The sequence below is a fragment of the Microplitis demolitor genome, chromosome 6 (assembly GCF_026212275.2).
Source record: "Microplitis demolitor isolate Queensland-Clemson2020A chromosome 6, iyMicDemo2.1a, whole genome shotgun sequence".
Taxonomy (NCBI): Eukaryota; Metazoa; Arthropoda; class Insecta; order Hymenoptera; family Braconidae; genus Microplitis; species Microplitis demolitor.
Genome location: NC_068550.1, coordinates 22,818,728 through 22,841,438, shown reverse-complemented (window position 1 = coordinate 22,841,438; position 22,711 = coordinate 22,818,728). Strand labels below are relative to the sequence as shown.

Genomic DNA, 22,711 nt, shown 5'->3' with positions numbered 1-22,711 from the left:
TTTATGGTGGATTAGTTTTATTAGATTATAGCTTTTTAAAGTTAAAAGTGTGTCCCGTTTATTATTTAATTATTTATATCGTAAAACAAAATCATAATAATGCTTTAAAAAGTTATACTATAAAATTTTTTTTGTCTGTTTAATAGCTTGTGAGATTTACATTAAATTTTTTATTTTTATTTTAATTTTTAAAACTCAATCTACGTAGTTAATTAACTGTTAGATTTAAATTATTTCATTTCTTCGGGTCACAATAAATTAATATTACAATTTATAAAAGTTATTAATTATTATTATAATGAATATAAAAAAATATAAATTATTGTTAGTGAGTGTATTTGAAAATCTATCATAATAAAGAGTTTATTATTATTATTATTATTATTATGAATATTAAATTTACAGCATAATTATAAGTTTGAATTTTCCCGCGTATTTTCTATTTTAAAAAATGTCTGCGCGCGCGTCAAGCAGAAGAGCCATATGAGCACACTGCTGGCGATTTATAAGAATACATCTTGTAAAAATAAAAGTAGAGGTTATTAATAATAATTGAACTTTGTCAAGTAAAAATCACGTGTATCCATTATTACTATTATTATTAAAATAAATATATAAATTTGAATTATATTTTTAATTAAATAAAAATAGTAAAATGATAAAATTATCAGAAAATAAAAATACTGAAGCGAAATCATCAAAACGTCGTCATGATAGTGAAAGTATAATGGAGGTGAGGTTAAAAATATTTATAATTCATTTATTAATTACCGTAATAATTGTGTTGTCTATTATTTAATTTATAATTGTTTATTAGGTGGATACTGTCAATGGTATTGAGGGAAAAGTTAAAAATAAAAGTTCAACAAAACGAGCTAAAAATGTTGGAGGTAATGAGCAACGTAAAGTAAGTCATTTTTTTTACCTAAATTTATTATAAGCAATAGATTAATATAAAAAATAATAAATGAATGAATAAATAAAACTTACAGGTTTCAGTACCGGCACATCGCTACACTCCACTAAAAGAAAACTGGGAAAAAATCTTCACTCCCGTTGTAGAACACCTGCAATTACAAATAAGATTTAATCTAAAAACCCGCAACGTTGAATTGCGAACAGGTCCAACTACCCCAGACATTTCAAATCTACAGAAAGGCGCAGACTTTGTTAAAGCCTTTGTTCTGGGATTCGAAGTCGAGGATGCACTGGCTTTGTTGAGGCTCGACGATCTCTTTGTTGAGACCTTTGAGGTTCAGGATGTCAAGCCTTTGAAAGGCGACCACTTGTCCCGAGCGATCGGTCGTCTAGCCGGCAAAGGTGGTCGCACAAAGTTTACTATTGAGAATGTGACACGCACGCGCGTTGTCCTTGCGGATCATAAAATTCATATCCTGGGATCATTTCAGAATATTCAAATTGCCAGACGTGCTATTTGTAATTTGATTCTCGGTACCCCGCCTTCAAAAGTTTACGGACAATTGCGTAATGTTTCCTCTCGTATTTCCGAACGTTTTTGATGTATTTATTATAATAAATAACTTTTATTATTTAGATTAAATCAGCCTGTTTTTATTTATAATTAATTTTATTACCAATTATATAAATTGATTATTATTAAAGTTATAATAATATTTTATACTTATATTTACGTGGTACTTTATTGATAACAAGCCTTCCATCGTAACTTAATGATGCAAATGTCCATGGATCTGCTGATGACCATTCAACAGCATAAACACTGTCTTCATGTTCTTCAAATTTACCAATTACACCGTCGTCAAGTCTTAGAAAAAAATTTATCAATCAAAAATTTTCGTCGGCGATAAATAAATAAAATCAGTGAAAACTTGATACAAGCATTTAAAGTTATCCCGATTTTTGTTACGACTTAAAAATTTTTCCACTCATTTTTTGTTCTTAAATATAATATTTTTACGCTTATAATGAGCTTTAACTATAAATAAAAACTTACTTATTGCGATTGACAGATTCATCAATCGAGTCTTCATCATGACCAATCGGACCAAAAGGTTCTGAAGAGACTGACGGAATACTAGATAAAATGACTCTCGAGTCACTACTCGAGGTAAGAACTAACTGGTCATGAAATTTATTAATCCTAATATTCCATACCCAGTGGGAATGTTCCATTCGGGATATAATTGGCTCGGTGGTGCTCCGTATGTCCCAGAATTTCATGTAACCATCGTCGCCGCAAGTTGACAAAATATATTGTTTGTTAACATTAAAGTCCAGGTCTCTATAATTTTAAGCCCATGTTAAAAATTAAAAATAACTGACCTGGACTTAAAATATTATTTAGGATAATTTAATACCTGACTATTTGGGAATGGGCATTTAATATTGTCCATGCTTCTTCAGTTGGGGTACGAAAATCCCATCCACGTACATTATTATCATTCAATGTCACAAATTGGTTGCAACCATTGTGAGGATTCCATTTACCGGTTGTAAAACGTGGCTGGCCTTTTGTAGACAACGTACCAATTGTTGATGGCTTTAATTTTAATGGTTATTTATGTTAAAGGACCAGGTTTTAGGGCTTAGGACTTTGAGTTTAGGGTTTAGGGTTTGGGGTCTAAGAAAGTAATAAAAAAATACCTTTAATGATTCAGCTAAATCCCATAAAACAAAATTATTGTCAACAACAGCAACAGCTTTAGAACCTTCCATTGGATGGTAAATTATTGTCTTTAAATCACTTCCGTGTATTGTTGTGTCAATATCAAATATTTTAACTAAATCTTCAATATCATTTGTATAATTTTGTTCGTCAGGTAGTTTCCAAAGTGCACCTTTCATTACACATATTCCTTGATCTATAAAATTATTATTTTTTGGTTTATCAAAAATTTATATTAAATATTATTAGTTATTTACCATTTATTGTATTGTAAGAAGTAATGAAAAAACTTTGATCTGTCGGTGATGAATGTAATGACCATATTTCCCCAATATCATGATTATATATTTGTGTTTTCAATTTATTTGTCTCGTCATTGAATTCAACAAGATGAATTTGATTGTTTGACAGTTTAAGCGACTGAGTACCAACAAGAAATCTAACGACATCAGTTTCTGCATTTTGTGCTGACAAAGCTCGGGCCTTTTATTTTATTTCAATTAATTATTTATAAATTATAATTATAATTAATTATAATTAATTACCTGAAATTCTAGACCATAAATTACTGGATTTTCACTGTCCATTGTTTTGTAAACATAACCTAAAATTTTAAATAATTTATTATTCCCGCTTTTGTTAAAAAATTAATTATAACCAATAATCGATGACGGATAATTAATTTTTTTAATTATTTACCTTAATTAATACTGATAAATTATATTAAAAAAAAAAAATATTTACTATTTTATTTTTAATTAAAAACATACGTCAGCGCATATTTAAATTAAAGGCGCGCATGCGCAGTAATTGGTGCGCATGTGCGGAAAAAAAAACTAAAATTTTAAAAGCTAAAGTGCTGCGACCTAAATAAAATAAATTGAACTAAATGAGAATGTGTAATATTTATTATTTTTATTTAAATAATTATCCCCACACACACACACACACAACACACACCCACACACACACACTTTTTACTGGTGAAATAGCGACGAGGTACAACTGCTACGAGACGAGAAGAGGACGAGAGAAGTAAAGAGTAAGAAGAGTGTAAGCAGTGTAAGAACGCAAGGAGCAAGTAGCAAGTAGCAATAACAAGTACAGTCAGTACAGACGATACAGACTACAGTATCTGACAGTATCCAACCCGTGGTAGCTGGTAGTGGCCGTAGTTGCCGTAGTACCGTAGGGTGGCTGTTAGGGTCACCAAATATATAAATTATAATTCACAGTAATAGTGCACAGTGTATTTTAGTGTTCAAGTGCTATCTGCTATCGCTCTTTAATGTCTTGTCGTCAACTTGTTTTTTAATTTATTTTATTTGAGCTGACCGAATATATGTAAGTTAAGCTTTATTTTATAAAATCAACAAATATATATATATATACATATATTTACAAGTACTCGTTATTAATTTTGATTACGATGCTTTAGGTTAGAGTTTAATGATAATAATTTTTGATGATATTTTTTTTAATTAAAATACTGTTGATTATTATTTTTTTTTTTTTTTCATTGGAGTAAAATGCTGACAGCAATTTTTTCGAGTATTTTAACATTATTGGAGTTGCAATATTGGTTGCTATGATTAATTTAAAATTATTATTTTTGTTTTTAATTGATTTAAGTTTTTTATTTATTTTGGAAATAAGTTGTAGAATATTGAATGGAGATTAAAAATTTTGAGAATCTTTTTGGCAGAGAATTTTATTCTAAATAAAAGTGTATGAAGGTGTTTTTTTTTTCTCAATGATTTGGCTGCAATTTTGATTTTTATGATCTATGGGAAAGGTTTTAAAAATCTGAAATTTTATTGCTGGCATAAAAACCAAAATAATTTAAATTAAAAATCATCTAAAAAAAAAAAGCACTTCCAATTTTATAGCAAATTAGATTCTCTAAAAAAAAATTTCTATAGATTTTATCATAAATTGAATAGTATCCAAGTTATCAATTTAAAAAAAATCAAAATATTGATTTTAAAATGTATTTTTTATTCTCAACTTTAAGATAAAAAAAACCACAATAACATTTAAAATATAAAATTTATAAAAAAATTACTTCAGATCTTTTTTGTAGAAAATTAAATACTCTAAAAAAAATGTCTCTATAAATTTTTATTTAAATTGCATAATTTCAAAGATATTATACTTTTAAACCATGAAAGAAATGTTATTATTATTATTATTATTATTATTTACTATAAAATAAATACATAATTATTAGATTATCTTAACTTAAATACAAACAATTAATAATGATAACAGTAATAATTAATAAATCATATTTATAATGTTCTACACATAATGTATATCTTTTTTCTCATAAAACCGTTAAAATTATCTATTGAATGAAAATTTTTATATTTACCACTAATTGACATAGTTTCGCGTAATTATTACATATTAAATTACATCTATTAGATTAATTAATAAATAATTAATTTATAATTTTTTTAAATTTTTATACTCAAACTGTACACTCAGTTTTATATAATTTATTTATTTGTATTATTCTTAGTTGCGATCAATATTAAATTTATATACTTATTTATTTTATTCCTTTTCGCACCCTCCGTATATTATATTGCGAGATGGTGAGAACATGCGTGTGAACGAAAAATATATATAATATTGTTCAATGGTACATAAAAAATTGTGCAATAAAAAAACATATACTGCATGTATGAGATTATTTTTATTTTTTATTTTAAATAGATATTGAATTTTAATTTTTGAATGACAACAGAATAATTTAACTTGACAGCTAATTGATTTCAATTCAAGTCAATCGTGTAAAATTTTTATGTCAATGACAACAAACGTATGTCAGTTTATACATACTTATACATATTCAAATTGTAAATAATAATTAATTTTTTTTTAAAAATTAAAAATTTTAAAGTATCTTTGAAACTATTGAATTTTTAAAAAAATTTAAAATGATGTTTTATACAGAGAATTTAATTTTATACAAAAAAAGTCTGAACTATTTTTTTGGTAAACTTAATAATTTATTAGTCGAAACTTCGAAATAGGAGAAATTTCTCGAAAGTTTATGCAAATTTGGTTGACGATTTATAATGTCCCTCACAACCAACCCTCAACATAAAAGAGTCATCACCTCAGGGGTTAATGAGAATAAAAAATAAAAACTCTTCCAAAAACAGATTTTTTTTTTTAATATTTCATAAACAAAAAGAAAGTTTTAAAACACTTGAAGAAAAAAAAAATTTACATAAAATATTTTTATTGTATCTATAAAAAATATCATTTAATAGGTTTTTTTAAATTTTTAAACTCAAATATACTGAATTTTTATAAGCGACTGAAGTAGAAAAAATCTGGGCGTCGGTTGACCCTGCGGGCCAGCCCCAAAACTTCCCGCTGTTTTCGACCTCAAAGAGCTCGAAAACATTAGTGTAGATATATTTTCGAGCTCTTCGATCTTTTCAAGCTCTAACAAGTTACCTATTATGCTGAAATTTGAAAATTTAAGAATCGAAAATCATCAATGAAGCGGTTTTTAAAATTTAGTTCCTGATTATGTTCAGTAAAATAAGTGTATTGAGGCAGAAATCGATGTCAGGGATCAAAATCAAGATTTAAATAAGTTTTGACTCATGTAAGAAACAATAAAATATGAAATATCCGATAAAAATATTAAAAACTACGTTTTATCGATTTTTTTGTTGATAATATGATTTAAACTATAGATTTTTTTTTTCGTAATTCGCAAATATTTTCGAGTCTATTCGATCAAATAATCTGAAATTTTCAGGAAAGTTGATGGCCAACAAGCTCTTTCGATTGCCACCTCAACCATCCAAATCGATTCATTAGTTCAAAAGTTACAAAGAGTTTACATACACACATACACACACACACACACACACACACACACACACACACACACACACACACTCGGACATCATTCTGAAAATAGTCAGAATAGCTTCTTAGGACCTCAAAACGTCGACATCTGATGAAAACTCGATTTTCGAAAATCGGGGTGAAAACAATAACTTCCCGAAATTTTTGAAAATCGTCGATTTTCTTAGCGGGAAGTTAAAAAATGTGTACATATAGCTGCGGTATGTGTAAGCAGTTTTGGTTTGTTTTTAAATATTTTTAAGTTTTCGTAGTTTGCGGCAAAAAAAAAAATCTGAAAACTGCCTGATCCTTCGGGCCGGAAATTCCCGCTGTTTTCGAGCTTCTTTAGATAAAGGAGCTCGAAAACATTATTGTTAATACATTTTTGAACTCTTTAAGCTCGATAATAGTATTGTCGCACATTCCATTGCGAAAGTCCAAAAAAAAAAGTAAATCGATATTTCTTTTATTATTAATCATCGATATCTTTTGAAATAATGAACCAATTTTGGCGTCTAAAATGACAGTCGACGCAGTTTCGTAACCACCGACGTTTACACAAAAATTTTCATCAATTTTATGAGAAAAAAACTTATTTTTTTAATTCTTTCGACAACGGTTTCTCTTGAACTAATAAACCAATTTTAATGGTTGAGGTGGGATTTGACGCGGCTTATAAAGCTTTACAGCTGATTAGATTTTGGAATCAATCCATCGAGTACATTAGAGTTATAAAAAAAAAAAAAATTTTTTTTTTTAATTTTATTTTTCAAGTATCTCTGAACGTATGGTACTGATTATGCTAAATTTCTTAAAAATTTTTGGAATTAATAAGCCACTTGAAACGCCACCTCAAAAAACCAAATCAGCTCAACCGTTCAAAAGTACATACACTCGGAGATCATCTTGAAATTAGACAGAATAGCTTCCCAGAACATCAAAATGTCAAGATTTCTTAGAAAATGTCTATAATTTATTAATATAATTTTTTTTTTTTTTTTCGCTTTGAAAATTAATAGAATTTTATGTTCAAAAATTTTAATTATTTATATTTTTAAAATTATTGCAGTTATAAATAAGAATCAATGCTCAAAATTTTTTCAAACCTGCTGTAATTAAAAAAAAAAAAAAAAAAAAAATGAATTTGTTGAATTTTTTTTGAATTAACTAAGTAGTAAAAAAAAATATCTATTAAAACAAATGCCTGAAGAAGGCGGTATTTAAAATAATTATCTTCCGGTTTAATGTTTGCCATAAAAACATGGAGAAAAATATATATATATCATAGTGTAACAACAGCTGCGTAGGTTGTACATAAATGATAACATAAACGTTGGATGTAAGAGAAAAAATATATTTAATATACATAATTGGAGCTTGTGTCAGACATTAGAAACTTAATTCCATCAACGACAAGTAGAATCCATGCAAGCGTAAAGTGAAAATATTTATAGTTTTTGTTATTTTACTTGATTGTGCGAGTGACGGTTTGATTTTTATTCATAACTATTAAAGTAGATCACTAAACAATGTACTAAACAATTTAAGTACATCCTCAATGCCATATTTTAAAGTAATTAAAATTAAATTATTTGTGAGAAATTTAATTACATGTTATTTTATTTTATTACTCTGAGGAACTTTTTTTTATTTTTCATTTTAAACTTCAAATAGACGATTGAAAATTAATCAAGACCAATAAAGAGTTAGTAGCCTTAAATTTATGTCTCTCTATAAAATAACAATACTTAAAGTATCATTTATTGTTATTGGAAGTGTTTAAAATTTTATTTAAATGTGACGGCTTTTTTTCATCAGTAAATATATTTCTATTGATTTATTTATTTGAAATTTTTTTTTTTTTATCTTTTTGTGATTTTATAAGAGCTTTAAAAATCGTGGTTTTAAATCAGTAATTAATAAAACTGGGTTAAAAAATTATACTTAGTTCTAAATTTGAGTTGTATTATCTTCTGATGAATGATTATACCAAAAATATAATTTTTTCTATTGGATTTTGTAAAGAGTCTGTCATATTTTTTTATGTTCCCTATTCATTTTTTTAAAAATTGGAACTGTTTGAGTCTTTTTTCTATTTAATGTTTTAAAATGAGAAAAAAATAAACGTTCAGTATTTATTAGCTTTTTAAAAATTATCTCTTCATGTTTGTGATTGGATTTTTTCCTATGCTGACACTAGAGTTCGATTAAATTTATTGGATTTATTACAGAGTCCATTTAAACACGGAAATAAAATTTCCTACGTCGATTTTATTAATTGATTTTCCCCTAATCCTGTTATTAAAATGTTATAAATTTTTCGTCTGTAATATTTTTAATAAAAAAAAAAAAAACAACCTACACACAGTAGTTACATTGTAAAATTAATCTGAGCGTCGTCAACCTCTCGAGGTCAACTCCCGATATAAAAAAAAAGCTCTTTAATCACTCAGGCACGAATAAAAAAGCATAAATAAAAAAATAAATAAATTAAGAGAAAAAAAGTAGACGCGAATAAAGTGAGAGAACACTCGCCTTTCCCACACGATCGATTTCACTCTTTTTTTTTCATGTACTTTTCTACTCTTTACTTACTTTTTTTTTTTTTTTTTTTTTTTTTTTTATTAAAACCTACGTCAACTTGTTCTCATTGTTTTTATTATTTTGTTTCTATTTTTATTTTTGAAACCCCATTTAAATTTAACCATTAATTGGATTTAATTTTGTAAGAAATGATTAATTCTTTTAGTCACTTGTTTCTATCCAAATGATAAATGATGATTATGATTATGCAACTCATACATAGTACGTGTATTTAAATAGTGTAAGTAACGCTCGATAAAACAACCACGAGTAATTGTTTCTGTTTCACTCTCATCGACGTATGTACGTTGTTTTGTAAATTACCTTTTGTTCTTCATGCCCCATGAAACTAATTCAATGTCACTATTCAATATCATTATTATTATTATTATTATTATTGAACTTATCAATACACTTTACAAAATCATGACATTCAATAATAACAAATGCTCTTAACATTTTTTTTTTTTTTTTCCAATCTATTGATTTTAATTTATAACTCTGACCATAATTTCATAATTTTTTAATTTTATTTTATAGCTTAAAATTTAAATGTCTTAAGAATTAAGATATAAAAAAAAAATTTGCTATACAAATATATATGTATCAGAGAAAACAGTAGATCTGATAAAATTAACTTGTATCTAATTTTTTTTTAAATATTAAATCTACAGTGATATAAATATATAGATTAGAATTTATGTAGATAAAAATAATGATAAAATTTAATCGTCAATTTAAGTCGAATGCAGGATTTAGCTGTCCGTACATCTATATAATGATTTTTCTCCTGATGTATATAATAATTACATGTATAAATTATAAAATTTATCTTAGTGTTTTCTGAATAATCTCACAGCTACCATCTTGTTCTCAATACATTTACTAAAATTTTCAATATCATTTAAATTTTTCATTTTCTGATAGATGAACAGAAAAAAACCTGGAAAACATGGTTGACCCCAAAACTTGGGGCTTTTGAGCTTCTTGAGCTCTGATTTAGAAATTTAATGTGACATTCGGCGCAATTTTTTAAGCCTCTAACACAAAAAAAGTTTAAAATTAATCAGTTTAACATTTGTAATATGTTATGATAAAAAAAAAATTTTTGAAATTTTTTCACTAACGATATCTCTTGAACACACTTAAACAGCACAGAGACAACTTTAAGATGTAATAAAAATTTATTTTAAAAGAACAAGACAAATTTATTTTTCGTCTCAAAGCCCAGTTTCTTTATATAAATAAAACATAGAGATGTTGATCCCAGGGGTAATAGGAAATTTGTTTTCTTTTTTCCGTCTTGAAAAAGTTATTTCAATTAAAAAATTGTTAGATGCCTTATTTGACACGTGTTTGTAATTTAATTTTTGTCGTCACTTGTATCAAGTCTTTTAAGCAGATATTTTTTCGGTGACATAAATTTCTTATTATTTTATCAACACATTGATGCCTTATCAATAGGTCAAAAAATAGCTTCAAATCTGATATCTTATAGATGTCACAATTGTGCTTTATATTAAAGCCAAGTTTGCTACTTGGGAATGATCCAATTCATAAACAAGCTGTTTATTCTAATGCCGCATCAAATATCTAAATCAGTTATTCTGTTCAAAAAGTTATAGAATATTTACATGCACACACAAAAAATTAAAGGAACAAAAAAATTTTATAAAAAATAAAAAAAAAAGTAAATTAAAGCTTGAAATCTCTAGTTTGAAGTGTGTGTTTTATCATAAGCGTATGTTAAAAACTTTTTAAAAAATCCAACAGACATTTTAATCAATATTCAATAATTGTTTATGTCTCTTATTGTTACAGGTACCATATGTATGTATGCATATACTTTTGCTTCATTTATTCGTCCAAGGTCGAAGATTTAAATCAATAATATTCCTTTCTATTTATTCCATTTCATTTAGACATTCTAGTTCATTTATTTATTGATATCAATTAAAACAAATAACAACAACATCAATAATAATAATAATAATAATAATAATAAAGTTATTAATAGTCCAAGAATATTTATTTTTATAAAAGACCAACGTGAACCAGAACTTTTTTAATTTAAAACTATTTTTAGTGTCATCTCCAACGACGTTAAATATTTTTTACTTGCTCCCTATTATATTAATTTTTTCATTCCCTTACAAGCATATCAAGCGGAATCGATTACTTATCGATAATACTATCAATATGTATATATGTATATGCACAAAGAATATTAACAATGCTCCTGGTGTGTGGTTTCAATACTTCCGAGATACTTTTATAACAAAAAAAAAAAAAACTTTTATAAAATAAAAAAAAAATGATAGGATACTCAGGAAGCTTGAGCACGTGTACATCCGGGCATCCTTTATGCCTCAATTCACACGATAAGACAAGATAATACCTCATATTATTATTATTATTTTTATATACATAGTAAGAATGATATATTTTTAATAAAAATGTTTTATATAATTTAATTTAACACTCGGAAGTAAGGAGAAAAGCCAAATGAGATGAGAGAGCGAGTGTATATATATATGTGTTTTCATGTGTGTGTTTATGTTCACGTACTAACGGAAATACCGTTCGACAAATCAGGTTTTACGTCACACACTATCAAATCACCCATTGAACACATCGTGAAAGGTAATGAGGACAATTCATGAGTATTGTGCATCGTCATCATTTTATTTTACTTTTATGCTAAATTATTATTATTTTTTTTGTTGTTAGTTCTAATTACAATTTGAGGTCGAGAAATTATAAAAATATTTTTTTTTTTATCGTGCTTAGAAAATTTGAAATTTTTAGTCATCACGTAAAAAATTTTTTATAATAAAGACCGAATTATTGGGATACTCATTATGGCGATAACTGGAAGTTTGAGAGAAAAAATTTTGTCTTAATTTATAATCAAGATATCATTTTTTTACATGAAAAAATGTTAAGAAAAAACATTGAGGGCTTTCATTTTAGTTTTAATCTCGACTAAAAATTTTCAATTGAAATTTCATAAATTCATAGTTTTTTTTTTTTTTTTTTTTTTTTTTATAAATCTTTAAAAATTTTTTTTTCCAACTTTTAGAACGAGTAGAAAAAAATTAAATTACGCCGATCATTAAAATTAAAAAAAAAAAAAATAAAATAAAATAAATAAAGAATAATAATTTCTTTGAATATAAAAAATTTGAAAAAACAAATAAAACGTGACTGCAACCGAGCAAGCCCTTTGAACCCCTTCGAACAAAAGTGACAAGGGCACGTGCTCAACTTTTATTCATAAATACACCTTCAGTTCCCCTTACATCACTATACTACTTTACACTCTCTTTACTCTTCTGATATAAATTTTTTTTTTTTTTTTTATTGTTCTAGAACGCAGACAATAGCACGGAAATGGGGTTGAGGCGTGGACGAAACAAATGCAAGTTCCTGATGGACTAGACACACTAGACTTATCAACAATAAAGAATAAACTTTTTTTAAAAATAAAATTTTAATTTAAAAGTTATCAATAGGAAACTTTTATATTTTATATATTGTTAATTTATTATAATTTTAATTGAGTTTAATAAGTTATGAAATTATGATGACTGCAATGGCAAGATTACCCTGCAAAACATCTAATTCAAATGAATACCAGCAACATCACCAGCAAATTCATCAACAACATCATCAGAGACAGAGTAGCGCAAGTGGTAATTTATTTGCTGGTAATAGCGCAAGAAATTTTTGGGACATCCAGACACGACAATCCAATCAAACTTATGTAAGATCCCAGCACAGACAAGTTGATCATACAGGTAATTTTTTAATCATTTTTTTTTAAACTTTGAGAAAAGAAAAAAAATGTTTATTTGTTACAAGGCTAGTTTTACATTTTCTGCTAGTTTAGATTTAAAATACAAGATTGATAATTAACGGAGACAAATAAAGAGCTAGTGGCATTTAATTTATTTCTCTCTGTAAAATGAGGATACCTTAAGTTTAAAATTTCATTTTAATTTAACACCTATTTTTTCATTATTAAATGTATTTCTATTGATTTATTTATTTGAAAAATTTTTTTTTTTATCCTTTTGTGATTTTATAAACAAAACAAAAATTAAAATTTCCGCGAAATTAATAAGTTTTTTTATAAATTTTTGTGAGTGAATTTTCTCGTATGATGGCATTAAAGTTCCATTAGACTCATTGGATCTATTACAAAGTCCATTTAAACATGGAACTAAATTTTCCCACGTCGATTTTATTAATTAATTATCCCCCTAATCCTGATATTAAAACGCAAAATTTTTTTTATTCCATAAAAAGTTCAGTGACTTTGCGTAAAATTATGTCTAATTTAAAAAAAAAAATTAGAAATTTTTTTTTTCCCTTGTAAAAACAAAACAATAAATTCCATAAAAAAAAAAAAAAATATGAATAGGTTTGAAATACATGTGGAAGTATTTTAGTACCAGCTGTAAAAATAAAAAATAAAAATATAAAATAGAGTCAAAGCTCATTAATATATATTAAAATTTATAAATACCACGGTAAGATCTTCTTTAACGAGTTAAGTAAAGTAAGCATTCGAATATCACACTCAAAGTCTCTAAGATAATAAATATAAATATATTTTATATTCTTTTTAAAATTAAATTTCCAGCTAAACTATCAAAGATACAGTAAAAATATATATTTAAAATTTTTTAAAGAATTTAATTTTCTATAGTATTACTTATATATATTTTAGTGATATCTATGATAGTTTATACACAATTTAAACTTGAAAGTTTAGAGAATTTTATAATATATTAATAATGATAAAAATATTTTATGATTAGTAAATAAATTAAACAATCAGACCAATAACGGATCATTCAGTGCGTTTTATATTTTTAGTCTACTATTATATCGATTTTTATATAATGAGCGTAAATTATGTACGAGTTCGTTAACCCGCGACAGCGACAGAATTAACATTTAAATAGATAATTATTTCTAAATACGATTAATTCAAAATCTCTCGAGATTATATTCAAATTTTTAATCATTACTTTATTATTATTTATTTAGATTAATAATTATTCAGTAAAATATATATAATATAAATATTACTATCGATTAAATTAAAGGTAAAAGAAAGAGTGCAGTTGAATTACTACAAGAATCAAAAGCATTTTATGTTAAAAGTGAGATAGTATTAGACCGTAAACAAGAATTAAAAAATAGTGGACATTTGCAAGTCGCGGCATCAACAGCAGCAGGTGCACCGCCACGTTTATTACGTAAATGCAGCAATCCAATAACATGTAATATACCTTTAGCATCTCAAGGATCCTCACAATTGTCTGGAACATCTGGACCCCCATGTTGTTGGTCCAACTGTCAAGACAGTACGTTTTTATAACTTTTAAACTTAATAATATACAATATATAAATTAACGAGTGGTATTATTTTAATAGATGTTATATTAAGTCCACAACGTACACTGCCTCCAGCATTGCCACCAAAAAGTCCACGACTAATATGTTCATTACCACAAAGACGTGCAATATCAGGACCACCAAGCAGTAATGGTGCTGGTGATCAACTACAAACAAAGTTACGTAGATTATTAGTAAACACTGATAGTAAAGAAAATGTTTTTTTTTCATCTGATAATCCGACTTTATTATCACCCGTTTTTGGACAACATGATGATCAGGTAATTTTATTATTATTTATTTTCATCTATTTTTAAATAAATATTTTATAATTATAATTATAATTTAGCATTCATCAAATACATTGGATGTAAGATTTAAATTTGGACGTAGTAATTCACATTCATCATCAGCGAAAACAAGTAACAGGAAATTAAATAATAGTACATCACCACCGCCTACAGATACGACAATTTGTCATAAATCATTACCAGATTTACATACTACAGTAAGACGTCGTTCATCACTGTCGCCCCGCGCTTCTATAAAATCACCAAGATCATCAGCATCTAAAACCACATCATTGACTACCACAACCCATCATCATTTGACCTCAACAAATTGTCCCGATTGTGAAACAAGTTCAGATTACTCCGAACACAGTTTTAAGCGCGACTCAAACTGTTATCGCAGGTACTTATTACTATTATTATCATTGCTGTATTTTTTAAATTATTAATTAAAATATTATTAAAGCTCGAGACATATAAGGAGATCCATGGGATCAGGTGGCTGTGATGCCAGTAGTGTATTAAGTTCTGGTGGACGTACGCAGAAATCATCTGGGTCAAGTAAACTGAGCCACGGAGCTAACGCCAGAGATTCTGGTGGTTCTTCTGGACACTGTACACATCGCAGTGAGCCTCCACCACGAGTACAAGTAAAAAAAAAAAAAAAATTCTCAAATTTTTTTAACAAAAATCAAATGTGATATTCATCTAGCTGACGCAATTTCAAATAAAATGTTATAAATATTTAAAAATCCATGGTTTTGCATTTAAAATCACTTTCACCAAAACACATCGATGTAGGTACTTCAATAACAGGAAATAAACTCACAAATTCAACTGTACCCTCTATTTTTTATTAAACTCTAATCTGCAAAAAAAAAAAAAAAAAAAAGAAAAAAAAATGTAATGTATATCTATATTTTTAACCAGGACTGTTGGAGTCACGTAAGACGTGACAGTGGCGCATCAACCCAACATTCAAACGAACATCCACGTTCACGTAGAGGTAGTTACATCGGTATACAAACGACCACAGTCATAAGGACGTACAGTCCTGATTCTGAAAGTAGCGAGGATCAGACTGATTATAGTCCTACATGTAATTCTAGGTAAATAAATTTTATTATTTTAAAAAATATTATTCACACACCTCGAGCGCTATTTCTATTCAACAGACTTTCTAATATCGAAATCAGTTGAAAAAAAAATTTTATTGCTCTCGAATTCTCAGTGTCACTGATTTCTCTGCTCGTACGTTCGTATATCAACTTAAAATAATTTTTTTAAAATTATTTGTCAACAGATTTTCTGATGGCTGGAAAGAAAATCGAAATCGACCAATTTTACGTTCAAAATCGGACATAAGCGATCGTTATTGGCGTAACGATAATAATTTACATCAACATTTACACAACCAACGTAAAGCATTACAGCGTTCGGGTCCGCCTTCGCGGTCATTAGCAGAGTTGGAAAATTTTTTCGATAAACTTGGTTTGGACAGTGATAATTACGAGCAGATAACGGTACCGGCATCAAATACATCCTCACCGGTATATTTCGATAGCGTTAGCTCTGTTGATTCCGCACTGGGCCTCCATCCGTGGACGGGAATTAATCAACAGTCTAGTAATGGTACCGGTAAAAATTGGCCAGGTGGAGGTGGAGGTGGGGGTGGGGGTGGAGGTGCTGGAGTAAGTGGTAATTGTCCTAATACAGGTCAAGAAGACACTAGTCAACGTGTTAGCGACCCACCTAGTATTGTTGAACGTAATGCAAGAATAATTAAATGGCTGTGTCAGTGTCGAAAACTTCAATTTGGTTACACTTGAATTAAATTTTTTTTTTTTTTTTATTAATTTCACTAATATTATAATTTTTTAATTTTTTATTGCGATTTAATTGTGCCATTTTTTTAATTTTTTATAATTTAAAAATTATTTTTCATTGTAAAAATGCATGTAATTTTCATTATTAAATTATATTTATTATTTAAATTTTAAGTTTTTTTTTATTTATAAGTTGTAATTTTTTTAATGAAATTTTTATACAAAAAATTAAATTTTTTAAACACATAAGTTTTTATTTTTTCTAGTAAATAAAAAAAAAAAAAAAAAATAATTCAAAAATCATAATTGGATAGTTGATTGGAATTAATCGATTTTTTTTTTTTTTTATGAACCGATGATTTAATTGAAAAAAAATTTATTCCGGTAAATCAATATAAGCTGCAAAATAATGATCGATCCTTTCATCAATCAATACAATATTTATTTAATCGATTACATACTTTTATATATAGATTTTAATTTCGACACGATTTCTATAAGTCGACTTAATTTGAGCTTCGAAATATTTATCGTTTTTTCGATTTATCGATTAAAAATTAAATGTTTATAAAAAAATAATAAATAAATCGTTAATATATTTTTGAAAAATATTGAAGTTTTTTTTTTAATTAGAAATTAAAATTTCGATTTAAAATTATTTAATTTGTTAAAGTTTGAATATTTTTAAAAAATTTTATCTAGTAACAAAAATAAATATTTATTAAAAAAAAAAAATATTTTTTTTAAAAACATTTAGATAAAAAAAAAAAGTTGATATTTTCTTATTAAATTTATTTAAATTATTGTATTTAATTAATTGCTTATCAATCATAAAAATTTATCTGTAAAGTCTATTAAATAAATATAAATAAACAATAATTAATAAATATATTGTACAGACTGATATGCAATAATAATTAAATTTTTATGTTTAAAAAAAAACAACATAATTAATAACAATAACTACAATGAATAAGGCACAGTATGCACAAGTTTTATTCTAACAAAAATTATTGTATTTTAATTAATAATTTATGATATTATTATCATCAATAATTAACTAATAATCACTCATCAACATTTATTTAAATAAAAATATAAATATGCGGAATTAATCCGATTGGAAAATACATTATTTTTCAATTAAATCCGAGTAAATTTAAATCAGATACTTGGAACGCTCTCGATAAATTCCGATTGAATCTGATCGAAATTCGATTAAGTTTCATTTAGAATCTATCAGATTTAATTCAAGTTTTTAATCACGGATTGTTGATTAACGATCGTTTCAATTTAATTAATATATTTTTATTGGGACACCGAATGTTTTAAAGGAATTAATTGAATAGTAAAAAAAAAAGTAAATTGTTTGTTAATTGTTATTATTTTGTTATCCAAGTGAAAAAAAACATATCCTATATTATATGATTAATTATAATTATAATGAGATTTATTTGAAATGGCAGTAATTATTGTAAAGGAGATATTAATGAGCCTTCAAAATTATACTGGATTATAAACCAACTCCCTGGTCAATTTGAAAAGATCTTGTAAATGTGATGATTTTTATTATAAGTTACAGGTCAATACACTAAAGACAAAAAGGATTTTACTGAATACTATACATCGATTTACACAAGATTATATAGAAAAGACAATCTTGTAATTGTTTTGATTTAATTTTGTTGAATTGTCTTGGAGGAAACTTCGGCGTGCCCGATCATAATATTCTGATAGTCAGAGTTTCTGATCAAAAAGTTGGTGTAGATGAGGTGCGACTATACAACTTGGCGACAATCTACTGCCGCAACCTGTCACCAAGTTTCTGAGTATTTCTTAGCAACTTGTTGACAAATTTATCGGAAAGTTTCCATCAATTTATGAAAATGACAACTTTTGCGGCCAACTTGGCTATCAGGGTATATCTATTAATCTGTGACAAGATTTAATGTAAAGATTTATGTGTGGCTTGCAGTTGGTATTGTACGAAATAATTTTGCAGATTATCTTACACATGACTCGTTGATAAAATCACTTACGCATTTCTTGTGGAAAACTTGCGGCAGAAATTTATTAAAAATTCTCACGCATGACTTGCGCCAGATTTGCTCAAAAAACGCTAACTATGTCATTCTTCCTTGTCCTTTGGCCTACGACTTGTCTATAGCGCTAGTTGTGCAAATCTTTCGCAAACCATGCCTGAGAATCTTTAAAATCTGTCTGTCGCAAGTTCTGTCCAAAAAATGCGTAAGTAATTTTAACAACCAGTCGTGTTTGCTTTCACAATTCTTTAGATACAACATAACACAAAGTTTAACTTAATTGTTTTTTAATTGTTCTACTTATTGGCATTTAAAATAATTTTAAATAAATAATAAACTAAACATTTTTTCACTTGGATAATCAATAAATATATATATATATATATATATATTGCATGGATTAAAAAAAAATATTTTTCTGCTGTTGCGAGCTTTTTATCTCACGCTTATATATAAAATGATAATGAATTTTGTTTAGTTACTAGATTATTAAAATATATATAAATTAGCATTTATTATTAATAAAATATCCAAATATATTTAATAAATGAATAAAATATAAATTTATTATTCTTTAAATATTTTTCTCTTACGAAATTATTTGGATTTGAATAAAAACAAATATATATATTTAAATAGACAATTGTGATGAATAATTAATTAATTAATTAGAAAAAATATATAAAATTGAATTTTAGCATATTGACCAAATGTTAAAAAAAAAAAAAAAAAAAAAAATTATTGTATTTTAGACAACGAAAAAATATAAAAAGTTATATAAAATATTTGACAATTAAAATTCAGGTGAATTATTAGTATTAAAAAAAAAAGTTAATATTTCTATGTATACTAAACTGTAAATTAAATAATTTATTTCTGTATTTCTAGTCAGGTAATTATAATATAATAAATAAAACGATTGTTAATTAAAAATAATAATTAGGAACTTGTCAACTATTTTTTTGAATCACCACCTTCACTGATTAATTTTATTTTAATTTATATTTACATTATATATATAAATTCACTTATGTATATATTTTAATTATTAATTAAGATTATTTATTAATTAATTAATAACTTCGCAAAGTTGCAGGCGTTTAAAAAAAAAAACTCTCTACATTTTTCAAAATTTTTAAATTTATTTTGTCGCTAAGAAAAGTTTAAAAACACTATTATCGTCACGCGGGAAAATTTAAAAACTTTAAGTTTGAAAGTTGCGCCACCTGGTGCTGGTGGTTTAAAATAATTTATAACCTTTAAAATTATATGAGAAAAGAGAGAAACAATAATTTATAAAGAAATAAATTAATTAAATGGCTGGTTACAAAAATTGTTATGAATATAATAAAAGTAATAATGACGAAAGTGAAATTGAAGAAAATTTAATATACAAAAAAAAGTATAAGAAACTTAAGAGACTTGTTAAAAATCTTGTTTTCGTAAGTACAGTTAATTGTTTAATAACAAAGACAAAGTGGTCAGACATCTGTCAATTTAAGTATTTTTATAAACAAACTACTCGTAATTAGAAAGAAAAAATGTCAAAAATAATTTGGTATTTAAAATTTTTTAAAATAAAAATTGTTGGATGTTTACCAATTTCAGTATTATCGGTTGTAGTAATTAGTAATTTAATTTAAAATTAAATTAATGGATTTTAAAAATAACAGGAAAATGCCGCGCTGTGTGATCAAGTTGCACAGACACAAGAAAATTTGGTTATCGTAAAAGAAGAGCGTTTGTATTTAGTTAAAAAATTATCACAATATCAAGGTGAGCCTTCTGATGGATCGCCCATAGGAAATAAAATTATTAATAATAATTTAAACTTGTCCTTGATGGCATGTGATAATGGGACAGCTAAAAAAAATAATAAAAAACGTAATTTTATTGACAGCACAAGTGGAGAGATAGGTCAGTTATTAAGTAATTTATTTATTTATAGAAAATTAATTATTCACGATGGGTTATAATTAATTAATTTTAAAAGGTGTAAAAAGTAAAACCAAAATATCGACATCCGGAAAGGCTGGGAGCAAACGTGTTGTCCAGTTGATACCATTGGATATTAATGGGAGACCATTATTTCCAATATCACTTGGGGATTTAACTGTTTACTCTCTGGGAGAAGTTGTTGTTGACCGAATTGGATATCATACTGATGATTATATTTATCCAGTTGGGTTTTGCAGCACTCGTTTGTATGCAAGTTTGAAAGACATACAGAGCCAGTGTCTTTATACATGTAAAATACTTGATGGTGGTCCTAAACCGAGGTACTTTTATTTAATAATGTCAATTTAGATTTTTTTTTTTTTTACACTATACTACTGTATAGACAGATCAAAAATATCCAGATTCCTATTAGACAGATATCTGATGATATGGAGAAATCAATCATCCAGAATTCGATGACACAGATAACAAATAATAATTATTATTATCATTTATTATTTAATTGACCATCAAATCAAAGTTTCTTGGAGCCATCCCTTAATATAACATAATATAATAATAATATAGTATGATCATACAATTATAAATATTAATATTTATTTAACTGCAACACATATTTATAAAGTGATATATCTTGGTGATACAGGCTTATGGGGAAATAAATCACATTTGCAACGTGATACTTATAATTTTAGAGTTGATTAAATGAGAACCGATTTATTACTAATGCCTTTTTGTCATTATAACTATTACAAAAAATTTTTTATTGTTACGGGTATCAATTTATGGAATTCTTTGCCTAAAGAAATAATGCCAACAGAAACATTAAATATGTATATGTATATTATGTATATCTGATCTTCGAATTATATATTTCAAAATTATTGTTTATAGAATTTATAATGAATAATAATGTATGTATCATATAAGATATTGTATCTTTGCCGATTCTCAAAGGGTCTATTTTAGAACCGTATTATTAAATAAATAATTATTCCATTTAACATTAGTTTAAGCTTAAGAAATATTCATGACAGGAGTTCTTGGTTATGAAATTCCACAAAAGTAGGCTTTTGTGCTATTAAATAAATGACTTATCATATTTAGTACTATGACATCCTTGACAAATGTGATCAGAAAGATGGTCGGTAATTTATAAAGTCGATCTGGATATTTGAAATCTGTACTATAAATAAATCTGTATCAATAAGATCCTGTCTGATAATTCCGTAATTAAAAATAATTATTTTTCCAAATAGATTTGAAATAGTATCGGACACAGATTTAGATCAACCACTGGTCGGTTCAAGTCCCGATGAGTGTCATAGCCGGTTACTTCAAGCACTATCACCATTGTTATCAAATTTATCACCAAAAGGAGCTAGTTTTTTTGGTATCTCGCATCCTACGATACAAAACCTGATACAAAGCTCACCTGGCACACGAAAATTACCACTTTATAAAACCCAAAAGTTTGAAGTAAGATTCAAATACAAACCAGTTAACCGATACAATATTAATATTTTACTCGATAAATATTTTATTTACTTTTCAGGTGAATAAAAATTCAATCGAAAACGGATCCAGCCCGATACCAGAAGAAGAATTGGATCCAAGTATCAATTTCACGTCACTACATCGTTCGTTTGTATTAAATAATTATAATTCTATAAAAGAAGAGCCAATTGATCATCATGATATACGTGCACTCAAAGATTTATCTTGAACCGAATTATAAAATACTCTAATTATCATTTTTTATTTATTTAATTTGGAAATAATAAATTACTGACAGTAATGGTAATTTTTAAACTGTAAATAAACAATTGGAAGATATATTTAATAATTTAATAATTCGATATAATTGTTATCAATTTGTATACATTTAAATGAATACATCAATATTTTTAAGCTTGATATTCTTTTTTTTTTTTTATTAAAAACTTTTGAATATACACATACTATTCATATGAATTTGTAAATTCATTTAAAAAGAGTTTGCTAATTTATTGAAAGTTTCCATTCGGTTGCGATAAAAATTTAAAAATAGATTTATAATCGACTTTAATCGAGATAATT

At 26.3% G+C, this 22,711-nt stretch overlaps 4 protein-coding genes across 5 annotated transcripts; 3 read left to right on the top strand and 1 right to left on the bottom strand.

The window, feature by feature from the left end:
- The first annotated feature begins 505 nt into the window (after positions 1-505).
- LOC103575117 (RNA-binding protein pno1) lies at positions 506-1,591 on the top strand. Its single transcript, XM_008554759.3, has 3 exons — positions 506-733; positions 818-907; positions 993-1,591. Exons 1-3 carry the CDS (start codon positions 656-658, stop codon positions 1,518-1,520), a joined length of 696 nt encoding a protein of 231 aa, XP_008552981.1. The 5' UTR covers positions 506-655; the 3' UTR covers positions 1,521-1,591.
- On the bottom strand, positions 1,552-3,710 carry LOC103575114 (EARP-interacting protein homolog). Of its 2 annotated transcripts, none has more exons than XM_053740329.1 (7): positions 3,622-3,710; positions 3,193-3,251; positions 2,905-3,130; positions 2,626-2,843; positions 2,340-2,521; positions 1,976-2,263; positions 1,552-1,786 (listed from the first exon to the last, which is right to left on the bottom strand). In XM_053740329.1, the coding sequence occupies exons 2-7, from the start codon at positions 3,232-3,234 to the stop codon at positions 1,624-1,626; spliced, it is 1,119 nt and encodes a 372-aa protein (XP_053596304.1). In that variant the 5' UTR covers positions 3,235-3,251; positions 3,622-3,710; the 3' UTR covers positions 1,552-1,623. The 2 variants fall into 2 exon arrangements, with proteins under 2 accessions (XP_053596304.1, XP_053596303.1); XM_053740328.1 differs by lacking the exon at positions 3,622-3,710 and adding an exon at positions 3,347-3,561.
- Positions 3,711-3,898: 188 nt separating this feature from the next.
- LOC106693056 (uncharacterized) lies at positions 3,899-16,778 on the top strand. Its single transcript, XM_008554754.3, has 8 exons — positions 3,899-3,991; positions 12,479-12,906; positions 14,224-14,484; positions 14,555-14,796; positions 14,865-15,208; positions 15,272-15,455; positions 15,736-15,914; positions 16,109-16,778. The coding sequence occupies exons 2-8, from the start codon at positions 12,690-12,692 to the stop codon at positions 16,632-16,634; spliced, it is 1,953 nt and encodes a 650-aa protein (XP_008552976.1). The 5' UTR covers positions 3,899-3,991; positions 12,479-12,689; the 3' UTR covers positions 16,635-16,778.
- A 3,164-nt stretch (positions 16,779-19,942) lies between these two features.
- LOC103575118 (transforming growth factor beta regulator 1) lies at positions 19,943-22,549 on the top strand. Its single transcript, XM_008554760.2, has 5 exons — positions 19,943-20,115; positions 20,347-20,590; positions 20,667-20,952; positions 21,892-22,111; positions 22,188-22,549. The coding sequence occupies exons 1-5, from the start codon at positions 19,990-19,992 to the stop codon at positions 22,356-22,358; spliced, it is 1,047 nt and encodes a 348-aa protein (XP_008552982.1). The 5' UTR covers positions 19,943-19,989; the 3' UTR covers positions 22,359-22,549.
- The last annotated feature ends 162 nt before the right edge of the window (positions 22,550-22,711 follow it).

Bases quoted from the DNA above. Each gene is read 5' to 3' on its own strand.
- LOC103575117 (XM_008554759.3), top strand. From the start codon at position 656: ATGATAAAATTATCAGAAAATAAAAATACTGAAGCGAAATCATCAAAA. The intron at 734-817 runs GTGAGGTTAAAA...ATTGTTTATTAG, and splicing joins ATAGTGAAAGTATAATGGAG to GTGGATACTGTCAATGGTAT. The intron at 908-992 runs GTAAGTCATTTT...TAAAACTTACAG, and splicing joins GAGGTAATGAGCAACGTAAA to GTTTCAGTACCGGCACATCG.
- LOC103575114 (XM_053740329.1), bottom strand. From the start codon at position 3,234: ATGGACAGTGAAAATCCAGTAATTTATGGTCTAGAATTTCAG. The intron at 3,131-3,192 runs GTAATTAATTAT...ATAAAATAAAAG, and splicing joins TTTATGGTCTAGAATTTCAG to GCCCGAGCTTTGTCAGCACA. The intron at 2,264-2,339 runs GTATTAAATTAT...TTAAAATTATAG, and splicing joins GCCCATTCCCAAATAGTCAG to AGACCTGGACTTTAATGTTA.
- LOC106693056 (XM_008554754.3), top strand. From the start codon at position 12,690: ATGATGACTGCAATGGCAAGATTACCCTGCAAAACATCTAATTCAAAT. The intron at 12,907-14,223 runs GTAATTTTTTAA...ATTAAATTAAAG, and splicing joins CAGACAAGTTGATCATACAG to GTAAAAGAAAGAGTGCAGTT. The intron at 14,797-14,864 runs GTAATTTTATTA...ATTATAATTTAG, and splicing joins TTGGACAACATGATGATCAG to CATTCATCAAATACATTGGA.
- LOC103575118 (XM_008554760.2), top strand. From the start codon at position 19,990: ATGGCTGGTTACAAAAATTGTTATGAATATAATAAAAGTAATAATGAC. The intron at 20,116-20,346 runs GTAAGTACAGTT...TAAAAATAACAG, and splicing joins TTGTTAAAAATCTTGTTTTC to GAAAATGCCGCGCTGTGTGA. The intron at 20,953-21,891 runs GTACTTTTATTT...TTTTCCAAATAG, and splicing joins GATGGTGGTCCTAAACCGAG to ATTTGAAATAGTATCGGACA.